Source organism: Calliphora vicina, chromosome 3 (assembly GCF_958450345.1).
Source record: "Calliphora vicina chromosome 3, idCalVici1.1, whole genome shotgun sequence".
NCBI lineage: Eukaryota > Metazoa > Arthropoda > Insecta > Diptera > Calliphoridae > Calliphora > Calliphora vicina.
In genome coordinates this window covers 16,754,096-16,768,118 of record NC_088782.1, presented here as the reverse complement: position 1 = coordinate 16,768,118, position 14,023 = coordinate 16,754,096, and the positions used below count along the sequence as shown (strand labels likewise).

The following is a 14,023-nucleotide window of genomic DNA, read 5'->3' as shown; positions in this document are numbered from 1 at the left end:
AAAAATATGCTCTTAAAAAACAAAATTTTACATAATTTTTAACCAAAAAATATACTTTTATTTAAAAAAATCAATACAATTTATTTCAAAAAAGGTAAAGTAAAATAAAATAAACAAAAATAACATGAACTAAAACAAGTATAACAAAAAATAAATACAACATAAAAACAATAAGCTATGAAAAGGCCTCGAGAGGTATTTTTTGATGATATTTTATATAAATATAAGGTCACTTCTTTAATTAAGGTTATTATTGCAATAAATTACAAAATATTGACTTAAATTTTCAAATAAAAATCGTTGTCTATTGGATCTGAAAATATTTTTATACATAGAACTGATGTTATAGGAGCAAATTTAAAAGACAATATTTCTTTAACACATAGAACGGTAAAGTTTAAATTATAACTAAAATTTGATATTTAGATGGCGCTATTATTAAAATAGTGCTTATTTTATATTTAAAAAATGCCATCTATTTTTCAATTTTGAATTTCAAACAAAGGAAGTAAAAACCTGTAACAGAACAGCGAAAAATAAGTAAGACAAAATTTGTTTTTGATAAAGTCAAAATATGCTATTAACAGTAAAATATGCTCTAAAAACGCAAAAATGTGACATAAATATGCTCTTAAAACAAATATATGAAAAAATATGCATTTAAGGGTAAAAATATGTGCTAACAAATCGATGCCAAAATTCTTAAATAGTTCTGAAACGTGTAAATATCAACAAATCAAGCCAATATCGAATACTCTGTTCCAAAGTGAAGCGTATCCCAGAGAGAACGTTCTGCATCGATCGGCACGGTCTGGTCTATAAAGCGGATGAAGCAAAACTTCCCAACCACTTCAGGTATTGCAACATGTGGCCGAGCATTGTCATGATGGAATATTTATTACGGTTTCATGGTCAGACATGAAACCTAAGCGTTCTAAGCGTTCGATAAAGGTAGCCTGTGATTGTCTGGTCAGATTTCAGCAGTTCACCTTTTTCTCCCACCAAATACGGAGCATTACCTTAGCGCCATGGATATTTGGCTTTGGTATTAATTCGACTTGTTGGCCGGGCTTCACATACGATCTCTTACGCTTCGGGTTAACTTAATGGATCAATTTTACATCGCAAGTATTGATTCGGTGCAAAAATTATTTTCTTTTAAAGCATTTAAGCAAAATCATCTTTCAAGGTCTCTCGGCTTAAATTCTTATGCTACCCAATTGCAATTTCAGTAACTCCTATTCAGTTTGCCAACAATCATAATGGAGTAATTCTTGGTTTTCAAACTTATTTTTCTGGACTGGGAGATGTTTATCTTCCGTGTATAAATAACCTCTTCTGAATTATTCTTTATTTATATCGTAAGATATTAAAAAATTAAATTTAATGACGAACAAGTATTTTAAATCAATTTAAATTAACAAAAATGTAATCATTCAAAGGTTTATAATGAGTTTTATAATGATTTATTTATGAATTTGGCAAAAAAAGTAATATATATCAGATTAAATGTCAGCCATTACCAAACTACTTCGAAGTAATGCAGACGGGATGAAGTAGTCATTGAAAGGTAAGTTGTCCAGTAATTGCAAGTCATTACGAAGTTTTTGTTGGATTGCTTTCTCTATAATATTAAAACGGTACTTTCTAGATACAATGGAATTTTTGAAGATGATGTAAATGATTCTGAGTAATCGTTGCTTAAATTTTTTTACTGTTAGGGCTCAATATATGTGGGGGATTTCATGTCAAGTGAACCAATTTTTAAAATCGATGTCTTCCGATAGGTCTAACCTTGGTGCAGAAGTCATCGATTTTAAAAATTGGTTCACTTGACATGAAATCCCCCATTTATATAACAGCGAAACCATCTTAAGTACATAACAAAAAAATACAGAACAAACATTTTTATGATAGTTTTCATATTTTAATTCTATGTAAACATACAGGTAATGTAAACTTAAGCTAAAATTGTTGGCACACTTTCGACCTCTAATGTAAACATTTTAATGCATCATGCTTTTTTTTACCATCAATCAATAAATTTCCATATTTAAAACTCACATACATGCAGACTCTTACATGAACTATATTTATACTCTACACTAAAACCAATGGATAATAAAATTTGTCCTACCGTGTGTGACACTTAGAAATATTCATTTAACTGCTTAAGTCTGTGTAAAACTCATTCACGTTCTTAATACAAAACCAAAATGATTGAGAATCTCCTCAAATATTTTTCATTGTATTAAACATTTTGGTATTAAAAATCAGCAAAATCGTAGTAGAATCTCGAATAATAATGATGGTTTGACGAAACCAAGCCGAAACATAGCCGAGAAGAACATAATCCTTCATCATAAAAATTGTTGTCACAAACATATAGTATTTATTTACTGCAATCATATATATTATTGATACAATCATGTGAATCGTAAATTTACCATATAATGGTTACCGCAATCGTATAAATAATTACAGTAACCATAATATAGTTCAAAAACTTGTAAAAATATTAAAATGGTTACAGTAAACATTTAAAACTAGATTTTTTCTATATCTGCACAGAGAAAACAGATTCGTAGTGGCAACAGAATTTGTAGCCAATCGAATGATTCGGTTGCACACTTAGAATTTTTCGGTTCTAGCAACAGAAAATTTCGAAGAATTTCGGTTGAAGCTACTAAACTTTGGTTATCCTATATAAAATTGTGTAGCCACAACTGTAAAATTCGGTCACCAAGGCAGAATCATTCGATTGGCAACAAATTCGGTTGCTACTACGAATCTGTTTTCTCTGTGTGCTTTTTGGGGAGTTAAAAAAAGTTCGTATCGAATTACTATTACATTTGATATTTCGTATCTGAACAATTTCAGTCAAATTGCATAATGCTAACTCATTGTGCAGAGGCTCTGAAGTTTTTAAAATGATTTTACATAAGGAAACAATGATAAACTAGAACAATCGTGTGACTGAAATGCGACAATTATTGCCACTAAATCGCTTTGCACCAATTTACGACAATCAAATTTATATAAAATGAAGCAATCATGTGACTGCAGAGAATTTGATTGGGACAATTTCTTTATTGGGCCCCAATTCAGCACAATAAAAATTGTATTAAATTGGTTCATTGCGGCAATCGTGTGATCCTACCTTTAGCTATGACCTTTTCCCATCTTTCAGTCAACATATGGATTCTGAGCCAAAATAACTGCTCACCAAGCCGACATCGAAAACTCTGTTCCAAAGTGAAGCATTCTGCATCCATCGAAACAAATATTAGTCGGACGGCGCATGGTCTGGAATATAAAGCGGTTCCCAACCACTTCATTCTAAATACTTTTTAACAGGTATTGCAACATGTGGTCGAGCATTGTCATGATAGAATATTACGGTTTCATATCTGGCTGCATATTCTGGGCGGTTTTCTGTCAATTCTCGCTTCAAAGGAATCAGTTGCATTCGGTACAGATTCCCTGTGATTGTCTGGTAAGATTTCAGCAGCTCATCTTCTATCTATATATATAAAAACAAGTAAGAAAGTATGGTGGGACAAGCCCGACCATATAATACCCTACACTAAGTAAAAGAGCAAAAACATTTTTCTTTTAAAATTTCAATAATTTATATTTTTGAGTGATTTTCGGAAGAGGGCCTTATATGGGGGCTATGACCAATTATAGACCAATCACCATGAAATTAGGTCGTGTGATTTATGTCTATTTGAAAGATTACTATGTTGAATTTTGTGAGTATACCAACTTCTTTAAGCGATTTATGCACGTTAAAGGGATTTTCGGAAGCGGGTCTATATGGGATCTATGACTAATTATGGACCGATCGTAACAAAATTTGGTGACATGAATTTTGTATATATAAAACTTATTTGGAGCGAAATCTGTGTAGATACATACACACAGAAAACAGATTCCTGTTCACTACCGAATTTGGCGCCAATCGAATTTTGTCGGTTGCATGTACTATCGTTCTATTCGGTTGGAATTACTGAATATATTAGTATATACAATATTCTTTTGCTGAATTAATGGTACTCACAACTGTTTTAAAAAATTAATTCGGTGAAGGGCACCAATATTGGAAGTTGGAGTAATTAACTACAATTTTTGTTTTTTTAATAATATTCTATTCAACAAGATACATATATTTTTTTCATTTTATTTAACAAGGAAAATGATACATAACAAAATAGAAAGATCAAATACATATGTCTAGAATCTGAAATTTGTCCTGCATGTACACTAAAAACTGGAGATATATGTTTAATCATATCAGGCAGCACATCATATATATGTTAAGCTTATCAAGGATTCTTGTATTTTTCGAAAAGTTATTACAAATATGTTCATTCTAATAGTGGATGAGAACCAGAATTGCTACTGAGACACCTACATATAAATACACATATTTAAAAATATATTTAGTGCAAATATTTATGAATGGATGTTACTTACATATTCTTATAAGTGACGCCATCAAATGTCCAATTGTCCAAAGCACTACTACCGTTTAATGTCCATTACCCAACATCTTTTCTGTAGATTGTGTATGTTCTTTGAAATATTTTTTATTATTTTGAATTTATTTTTTTTTTTTGAAAAAATGTCAAAAAATCTAAACCTTCTATTGATTGTGAACACCGAAATGAAATTATTTTCTATTTGAATAACCAATTATCAATTACTATATCCGAAAACCTTAAGTAAAAGGTAGTAAAGACACAAACCGCATCAATTAATAACTTTTACGGTTGTTGGAAGCTCAGTTCGATTGTTATTGAGGTTTTATTATTCTAACCATTAGAAATCGTTTAAGTATATAGAATTTTAATAATTACAATCGAATTTCTGTCATGCTTATTACTTATTTATAATTACAACTGATATCCGATCGATCTTTTTTCTGTGTGTATATAAATTAAACATTTATGACCGATAAAGTCCAATTTCGGAAGGACATTTGTATGGGGACCGATTTCAACCAGTTTCAATAGGCTTGGTCCTTGGGCCGAAAAAATAATATGTACCAAATTTGATCGAAATATCATCAAAATTGCGACCTGTACTCTGCGCACAAAGTTTACATGGACAGCCAGCCAACCAGACGGACGGACGGACATCGTTTAATCCACTCAGAAAGTGATTCTAAGTCGCTCGGTATACTTTAAGGTGGGTGTTAGACTAATATTTTTGGGCGTTACAAACATCTGCACAAACGCATTATACCCTCCCCACTATGGTGGTGTAGGGTATACAAATTCAAAAATTTCGGGTAAAACTCGGATTTTTTTTGAGTCCAGTCAACTGTAATAAAAAAGCTCCCTAAAGTATGCAGTACAAACTTAGATATTTTATTTGCAAATAAATAAGAACAGGCCGGTGTATGTGGGTTGGATAAACTTGAAGAACTAACATTAGTAAATGCTACCGGCGAAGCCGGGGCGGTCAACTAGTAATATATATTTTCCACCCACCAAATACAGAGAATTACCTTAACGCGATGCATATTTGGCTTTGGTGTCGATTCGGCTGGTTGGCCGGGCTTCACATACTATCTTACCATTACGATTCCTAATCTTGATAATTTTTCGGGGAATTTGAGGAAATATTTTTTTTGAAATTCCAGGGATATGTTTGTCTTGAAATTTCGTTAATTTCTTTGTTCTAATTTTACTTTTAGGTAGAGTGTATTCAAGATTCGTGTCTGTCATATATAAATTTCCAACTTATTTTCATTGTATTTGTGCAATACTTTTTTTCTAATTGTTCATACCAGACTATATACATACGTTCTTGTAAAAATAAATACAGAAAAATGCTGGAAAAACGTTTTATTTTATTTAGTTTTGTTAAAATTTCCGGTTGCGTACTAAATTTAGCTTTTAACACACATACTTTTATTCCATATTTGTTTATTATACTTAATTTTGTTGTTAAAGAAACAAAAAACAAAAACTTATTCATTGAGATAAACTAGTGAAGCTTGAAATTGGAAAATGTAAAGTTTTTTTTTTGGGATTTAGTTGGAAAATTTGTCAATGGTCATTTTTTTGAAAAGAAATTTGTGTTAATGGTTAAATGAGTTTGAATGATATGTCAAATTTCTATTAGAAAATAGGAAAATTTTTGAACTATGGCGGGAAGTTGAGATTAAGTGCAGATCCGGTATTATAACCGTTTCGGTTGTGATTCTCTATTGATGTTCGAATCATTCTGAATCTCAGTAAATTATCACTCAAGTTTATCATTGTTTTTTCTCAAAAGTTTCCTCTAGTTTCTGAAGTTTAAGCTATTTTATAATGTTTGGAATTTTGTATAACTGATAAAACCCCAAAATAATTTATTTGACACAATTTTCATTTAACACTGGTTTTTCTAACATTCTAAAATGTTTTTTATCATTTCCAACTCACAGCCATTTAAAGTTGTTTAAACGCTAGAATTTAGCACCTGTTTTTTTTCTAATTTAAAACTAATTTCAATCATCTTTTAGTTTTTACGAGCTTATACTTTTTTCCACTGCTCTCTCGCGCTTAATTTTGCTCGTAAAATTTTTTATGTCCTTAAAATACGGTAATAAAATTCCTATAAAAAACAGTATTCATTCATTTAACAATAAAAAAAAAAGAAGAAACTTAACTTAAACCATGAGGACATGTGCAGAGCAACCTCATACAAAGACTATTTACGACTGTTTATAACTGCAAATGACAAGAGCAAATGGACAAATATTCACACATTAAATTTAAAACCAGCGAGCGAGGAAGTAGAAAAATAACCTGTAACATTAAAGAAACTACAAATTTAAAGAAAAAAAAAACATTTTTAGTTGACACCTTTTTTTGGTGTTGTTGTGCTGTGCAGACGTCAGACAGACAGACACATTTACCACCGTCTTGTATGAGAATCATCTTAAGGTGTCTAAACAAATATTAATACTCGTACAATGATAATAGTTTTTTTCTTCCTTTTCTATTCTTGACTTTTTCTTTTTTTTTTACTGAAACCTATGTGGAAGGACGGACATTTTACTTAGTAGATGATGAGGTTTATTTTTATGTTCGTTCCCTCTTAATAAATAGGAGTAGTGTTTAGTATTTAGTACAATGTATTTATGAGTTTTGGCCAGTAAATTAAAGGATTTTGTTGACATTTCCCTGATACACAGCATGCTTTTGAATTGAGCATGCGCGCAGATCACAGAAGTCATATTTTTTAGTATTTGGTTAAAAAGGGGTCATATTTTGATGGTTTTAGATTGGATTAAATTGAATTTAAATTTAGTTTTCATTTTATTATATTCTTTGGTTAGTTTTATGTATGTGATCATAAAATTGTTTAAAACATGGGAATATTTTTCACATTTTATCAGTGAACAATTATGTATAAGGGTTTTAGAAATACATACATACAAAGAAATGTAAAAATGTTGCATAAAAAATTTCATCATAGGAGGATTTGGTTATTTATTTTAAATAAAGTTTGGTTATGGTTTGATACATGCTACTGTCTGTGTTAGGAATGAAACTATTTATTTTGAAAACAAAATTGTTGGTGTAAAATTAAAATACTGTAGGTAGGGATGCCAGATTCAGATTCGCAAAAAGCTGAACATTGGGTTTTAAAAAGCTGGACAAATCAAAAAAAACTGGACATTAAAAATATGACCGAGAAAATGTTAATTTTGCTACAGTAAAAAAAAACTAGGAAAATGAGTGAATTCACTTAATTTTTAATAAATTCGAAAAGAATCCTTCGATTTTTATGATCTCATTTTGTTTCTACTACATGTGGCTTTGCGATAATGCAATAAATCTGAACAATTTCTCCCGTTTTCGAATTTCATGATTTTTTTAAAACAAAAAAATTTTATTTTCACCTAAAAAATATATTTTTTGCTTCAATTTGTAACTCCGAAACTACTGAGCCGATTGAAACGCAATACAAAAAAGTAAAATTTTGTGAAAATGAGCGAATTTACTTAATTGTGAATAAATTCGAAAACAATCAATCGATTTTTATGTTCGATATACCATTTTGTTGCTATTATATACGCTTTTGCGACAAAGTAATAAACCTGAACAATTTCTGCAGTTTTAGATTTTTCATGAGTTGTTTAAAACACAAAAATTTGCTATTTTCACTTTAAAAATATATTTTTTGCTTCAATTTGTTATTATAACTCCGAAACTACAACGCCGATTAAAACGCAATTTATAACTGCAATAATATCGAACTAACCCGAACTAAATAGAATTAGAGTTACTTAGGTAACCATGATGCATAGTGATGGTTAGTGAAGCCTTTTTTTGCTGTTGACCTGTGTTAGAGTAAAATTTCATTTATGGATATTATTGTAGAAAATTTCTATTTAGCTGGACAAATTCAATTTTAGCTTGAAACTGGACAGGCATCAATAAAGCTGGACAATCCAGCCAAGTCCAGCCCGGATGGCAACCCTAACTGTAGGCCACATTGTTGAGGAAAAAAAGTAACGACCAAATAAGATACATATGTATACATATTTTAATTACATATTTTATTTATTTGAAAAACTTTTTAACTTGGGCTATGTTTTTGCAAATCAACAATCAATATTTTACACACTTTAAAAAATCCAAAAATATTTAAAATCATTTCATATGAGACCTAAATTGAAATTGCTTCTCTAATTTTTTTACTTTATTGAAATTAAATTAAAAATTTATTTTTTATTCCACTTCATCCATTCACAAGTTTAATTATTGTATGGGATTGTGTCTGTACTAAGCAATAACATAAGTTTAAACCATTATTGTATAGCCTATTTTAGGGGGTAATTTATTCAGTTAGTAAAGACACATAACGTATGAGGTTTTCTAGTTATGCCAACAACCTTTATTAAACCCAACTATGTTTATACAGTCAATTTAACTGAGTGTACACACCCATGCCGTAAGGTGGCGCATCATAAGTCTCCAAATAATATAAACCAGAGGCGCTGTTGAAAGAAATTAATTACATTAGAAGTCTACCAAATATTTAAGGCCGAATTTTTAATTTTATGACATAAATTTTATAATAAAATTTTGTTTTATAAAGTTTTTGATACAAATTTAAAAACTGCTTAGTCCCTAGAGAATTATACATAGAGACGAGATACTTCTATTTGTCAAACAAAAATACAACAAATAATATTTCTGATACAACAACAAAATACATTGACTAGCATGTATTTTGTTGTTGCAAGAGTTAGGTTTTTGACAACAGACTTAGGTTTTTGACAATTAGAATCTCGTCTCGATGTTACCCCATCCACACTGTAAAATATTTGTTGCAAAACATTTGAGTTTTTTAATGAAAGGGGAAAGAGGAATGGAAAATGGTACTCTGTTTCATGAACATGAATTTTTTGTTGAGTATGTATACGAATATTCGTTCTGTACAGAAATGTCAAAAACTGTGTGGATACGGACAGTTTCAAAAGAGAATTTAAAAATGTTTTGCAGCAAATGTTTCACAGTGTGGACCGGGACTTATAAACACTGTTAATATTGTATAAACTTTACCTTCTAGAAGCTGCTTCACCCATATAAGCAATAACTTCATCATTTTTCGAAGCAATAGCTTCTGCCAATGAAGACTTTGTGGGAATGACTTTATTTAACTTTTGCAAACATAAGCCGGAATTACGCGTTTTTATGGCTGCTAAAGAACAGGGTATAGCTGGGAAATTTTGGGGTAAAGCAATGGATTCTGCATATAATAAAACGGCCCTATTGTGGCTACAACTGTCTGAAAAATGTTAAATTTTGTCATAGGAATTATTATATTTTGTCTTCTATTGAAGTGGATGTTCTTGCACTTACAAGCCTCAAAAATTAACTTACTGGCAGTTATTAAATCCACATCATCACAACCCTTTTGTGGAGCATGACCATAATTGGGATAGAAATCCGCCATGCCACGTGCTGTATTATCACCAAATACTGGAAAATCGGTGTGTATTACATCTACAAATAAAGCAGCATTCGAATGTAAACTGTCGGCGGCATTGGGGGTGAATAAAGGAAGAGCGGGATCCAAACCAGTCACTCGACCCACTGAACCATTAAAGTAGCGACCCATATTACCGGCTATATGGGCACCCAGACTATGGCCAATTATGTGAACTTCCGATAAAGGTATTTCATGTTTACTACGAAGAAATAAAAAACAATATTGATTTGATTTACTTACTGAAGAATATTCACTTACTTTAAGAATTTTTCCAATAATTTGGCCAAGAAAACAGCAACTTTGGCAACTGCTATTCTAGAACTGGCATAATCTAAGGTGGCCGCATCTTCCCAATCTGCTAAGAAGACATTTTCCTTACCCTGGGCCATATACACTTTCAGAAAAATATAATTAAGGTTTTATTTATTACTACCACATGTAAAGTTTGGTTTGACATATCGGTGGCTTAGTGGGTAAATGTGATAAGTCCACTTATTATGAAGTATTAGACAAACCACCAAATAAGTAAAAATTCAGAATTCCCATAAAAACTTTTGGAATTATTTTGTTAAATAGTACATTTTTTAACTTACCATTTCTTAAGGGTCTTATCGAGTAATGAAAACGATTTCCCAGAAAACCATGTACAATAACTTTTATATCCGTTTTACTGGCCGGTTCTAGAATTGTATCTAAAGTGAACTCATGGGCCTTGCCATCATGTAGACTGGTACGAAATACATTTAATGTTAAATAATTTTATAAATTCAAATTCCTTTACTTACGGCTGTTGATAATAAATATTAGCTTTTTGCACTAAATTGTCAATATTTGCTTCCGCTACCAAACTGTGCACAACAATAATGATCATGTGTCTTATTATAAAATTTCTAAAATTTTCCATATTTCGTGTTTAGTTTTTATTTCTATAATAGAATTGTTGTTTTAACTTCAAAAGTCTAGTATCAACTAAAGCTCACGAATAAATCATGATGCTTAGGTCAAGATTTTATTCAGTTTTATCTCGCATGACTTTGTAAGTGAATTAATCAAATTTTCAGTCAATTATTTTTTGTCATTATTTTAGCAATTTTGGAATTTTTTTTGCTAAATACTTTAATACGTATTTGTGACGTTTTTTAGTTTGGGTTTTGTAAAAAAATGTTCATGATTAAGGACTGCTTTAAAAACAAATAGTCCGGGTAAACAGATTTTAAAGATTTTTTAATGAATTCTACTAAGTAAGTTAGCGTTCTTACTGTTCGCCTGCTTCGTGTATTCTATATCATTTATCTAGATATGATTTTAATTCATATAGTTAAAATCATAAGTTTATAGCCATATTTAGCAAAGGCAGACAATTTAAATTTGTTCCTAATACTTTTGGGTTATTGCACGATATCGAACGAAAGTTTTCTTCGATCGCTTTCCAAGTAAAAGAAATTTTATTTTGGTTTTATTAACTCCACTTCCATGTAAACGATTTTCAACTCTGTTAACTCAAACGTCAAATTCGGCCACTCTCATAAACACGGTCGAACTAACGTTTTCGGTATAGAGGAATCCAATTGCAATCCAGACAATCTCCTCCTTTAACATTTCAATAGTGCGAGGAAAGATAGTTGACTGTGAGCTTTCTTGTCCCTTAATTTTAGACTCATAAGATCCAAATTCCATGACTCGATTATTGAATTCTTTGTTCTTTTTTCATATGTTCTATACAACCAATCAGGGAACTCTATGTTTGCCGACGTATTTATTGTAGATCATGGGTGTTGAAACCTAGAGGAATTTATGCTGGTAAAGTCCAATATGGATCAGATGACTTCGAAAGAATTAATTCTTAATTGAATTTTCAGTAACAAATTCGATATGGTTTCTTTACAAGTACATTATAACATTCAGTACGAATTAATACTTTGGCTTAATTCTTTAGTTTTTCAAATATTCCTCTGAGAATATGACTTTTTCTCATCATTCTGGTAAGATATGGATTCCTAGCTAAAAAAACTGCTTATATTTTGAGGCCAAGAACGAATCAAGCCAATTTTGGATACTCTGTTCTAAAGTGAAGCCTATCCCAGAGAGAGTGTTCAGCATAGATCGAAACAAGTAGTAGTCGGTCTGGACTATAAAGTTGATGAGGCAAAACTTCCCAACCACTTCATTCTAAATATCGTTATCATAATGGAATATTACGGTTCATGTCTGGCCGTATATTTCTGGGCGTTTTTCGGCCAATCCTCGCTTCACAAAATACAGAGAATTACCTTAACGCCATAGATATTTGCCTTTGTTTTCGATTCGGCTAGTTGGTCGGGCTTCACATATGATCTCATACGCTTCGGATTATTGTAATGGATCCATTTTTCATTGCAAGTAATGATTGGGTGCAAACATTATTTTATAGCGTTCAAGCTTCATTTCGGACATGCAAAATCTTTCAAGGTCTTTAATTCGTATGGTACCCCATTTCCCTGTAATCCTGCTGCTCGCAAACGTTTTGAAATTGCTGCTTGAGTAGATCCCAATGATTTTGCAAGCTCTTGTTGAGTTTGACAACAATCTTCATGGAGTAATGCCACCAATTCTTGGTCTTCAAACTTTTTTGGCTGGCCTTGGCGATCTTTGTCTTCCGTGTCAAAATCACCACATAAACCATCTCTCACCTGATGAAACCAATGGAACACATTCACTTTTTATATACTTCATCATGAGTCGCAATGTCATTCCGTTTGTAATTTCTACATTTTTCATTTGCGACCCCACAAAGTATATATTTTCTGGATCGTTATAGATAGCGAAATCGATATAGCCATGGCCGTCTGTTCGTCTATCCGTCTGTATGCTGACGTAGCCCCCAAATAACTTACATAGATGATTCATACATCAATATATCGGGAATTCTTCCGGCTCGTTTGATATTTAAAATCGACAAAATCGGCCCACAAATGGCTGAGATATAAGGAAAAAACCGGAACAATTGGATTACTAAGATATCCAATGATAGATATTTCAAAGTGCATTGCAACGATATATAAGTAAGTTGGACCTACTATGGGTCAAAATCGAGAAAAAAATTTTTAACCCGAATTTTATTTTCATCAAAAAAATGTTTTTATAAATTCTTTCTCAAAAAGAGCGGAAACTCTCCTGTCAAAGACCTAGATCAGTTGTCAAAAACCTAAGTGGTGAGAATGTATTAGTAGAAAAAACTATGTGAAAACAAAAACAACACTCGTATGTGTTATTATTTTGTGTAATTTTTATGTTTGAGTTTTTTTCTAGTTTCCGCTCCATGTTTCTCTATGATGCAACACTTTGATGTAGCGAAATATTGAAATAAAAATTTAAATATTTTTATAAAAAACGACCTTAAGCTTAAATAATTAAAATATTAAAGTTAAATAAAACGGTCAAATAAAATTAAATAACTATTAAAAATAGATTTTAAAAAAAATTTAAAAAAAATTAAATAACAATTTTGAAAAAAAAATAATTAAATTTTGTTAACCTAAAAATATTTAAAAAATGTATTTTAAAGTATAATTTGGTGAAGGGTATATAAGATTCGTCACAGCTCACATGTTTTTAACTAGATAAATTCTAGAGATATTGGCCCATAATAATAGTCAGAAATAAAGTATATTTTAAGATAAATAAAGTCGTCTTTACTTAAGAGTGGACTTTAGGTCTACCATAGACAAGATAAAATATACTTTTGACGTTAAAGTCGACTGTAAATATAAAACTAGCTGAAGCTGTTTTTAACTCGTTTAACAACAGCATCAGCTGTTCTTCGCCGAGTAAAAAAGTTCGTCACAAAGTAAAAAATGTTTAAGTTACAAGATATTGGTAGAGATTTTGCAATTATTGAACAGTTATCAATAAAATTAGTACCAAAATATCGTAATTATGATATTAATCTTATCTTTACCACTTTTCCACAACAAACTACTTTCCTTCTTTAGATGTCCCGGTTACTTTTATTGTTAACGTTTTTTGGATTTTTTTTTAATTT

General features: G+C 30.9%; 1 protein-coding gene across 1 annotated transcript; it reads right to left on the bottom strand.

Annotated features, from left to right (window-relative positions):
• Nucleotides 1–8,928: 8,928 nt before the first annotated feature.
• Nucleotides 8,929–10,873, bottom strand: LOC135953701 (lipase member H-B). The gene is made up of 6 exons (XM_065503677.1): nt 10,788–10,873; nt 10,596–10,729; nt 10,261–10,396; nt 9,873–10,201; nt 9,573–9,798; nt 8,929–9,004 (listed from the first exon to the last, which is right to left on the bottom strand). Exons 1-6 carry the CDS (start codon nt 10,871–10,873, stop codon nt 8,929–8,931), a joined length of 987 nt encoding a protein of 328 aa, XP_065359749.1.
• Nucleotides 10,874–14,023: the final 3,150 nt, after the last annotated feature.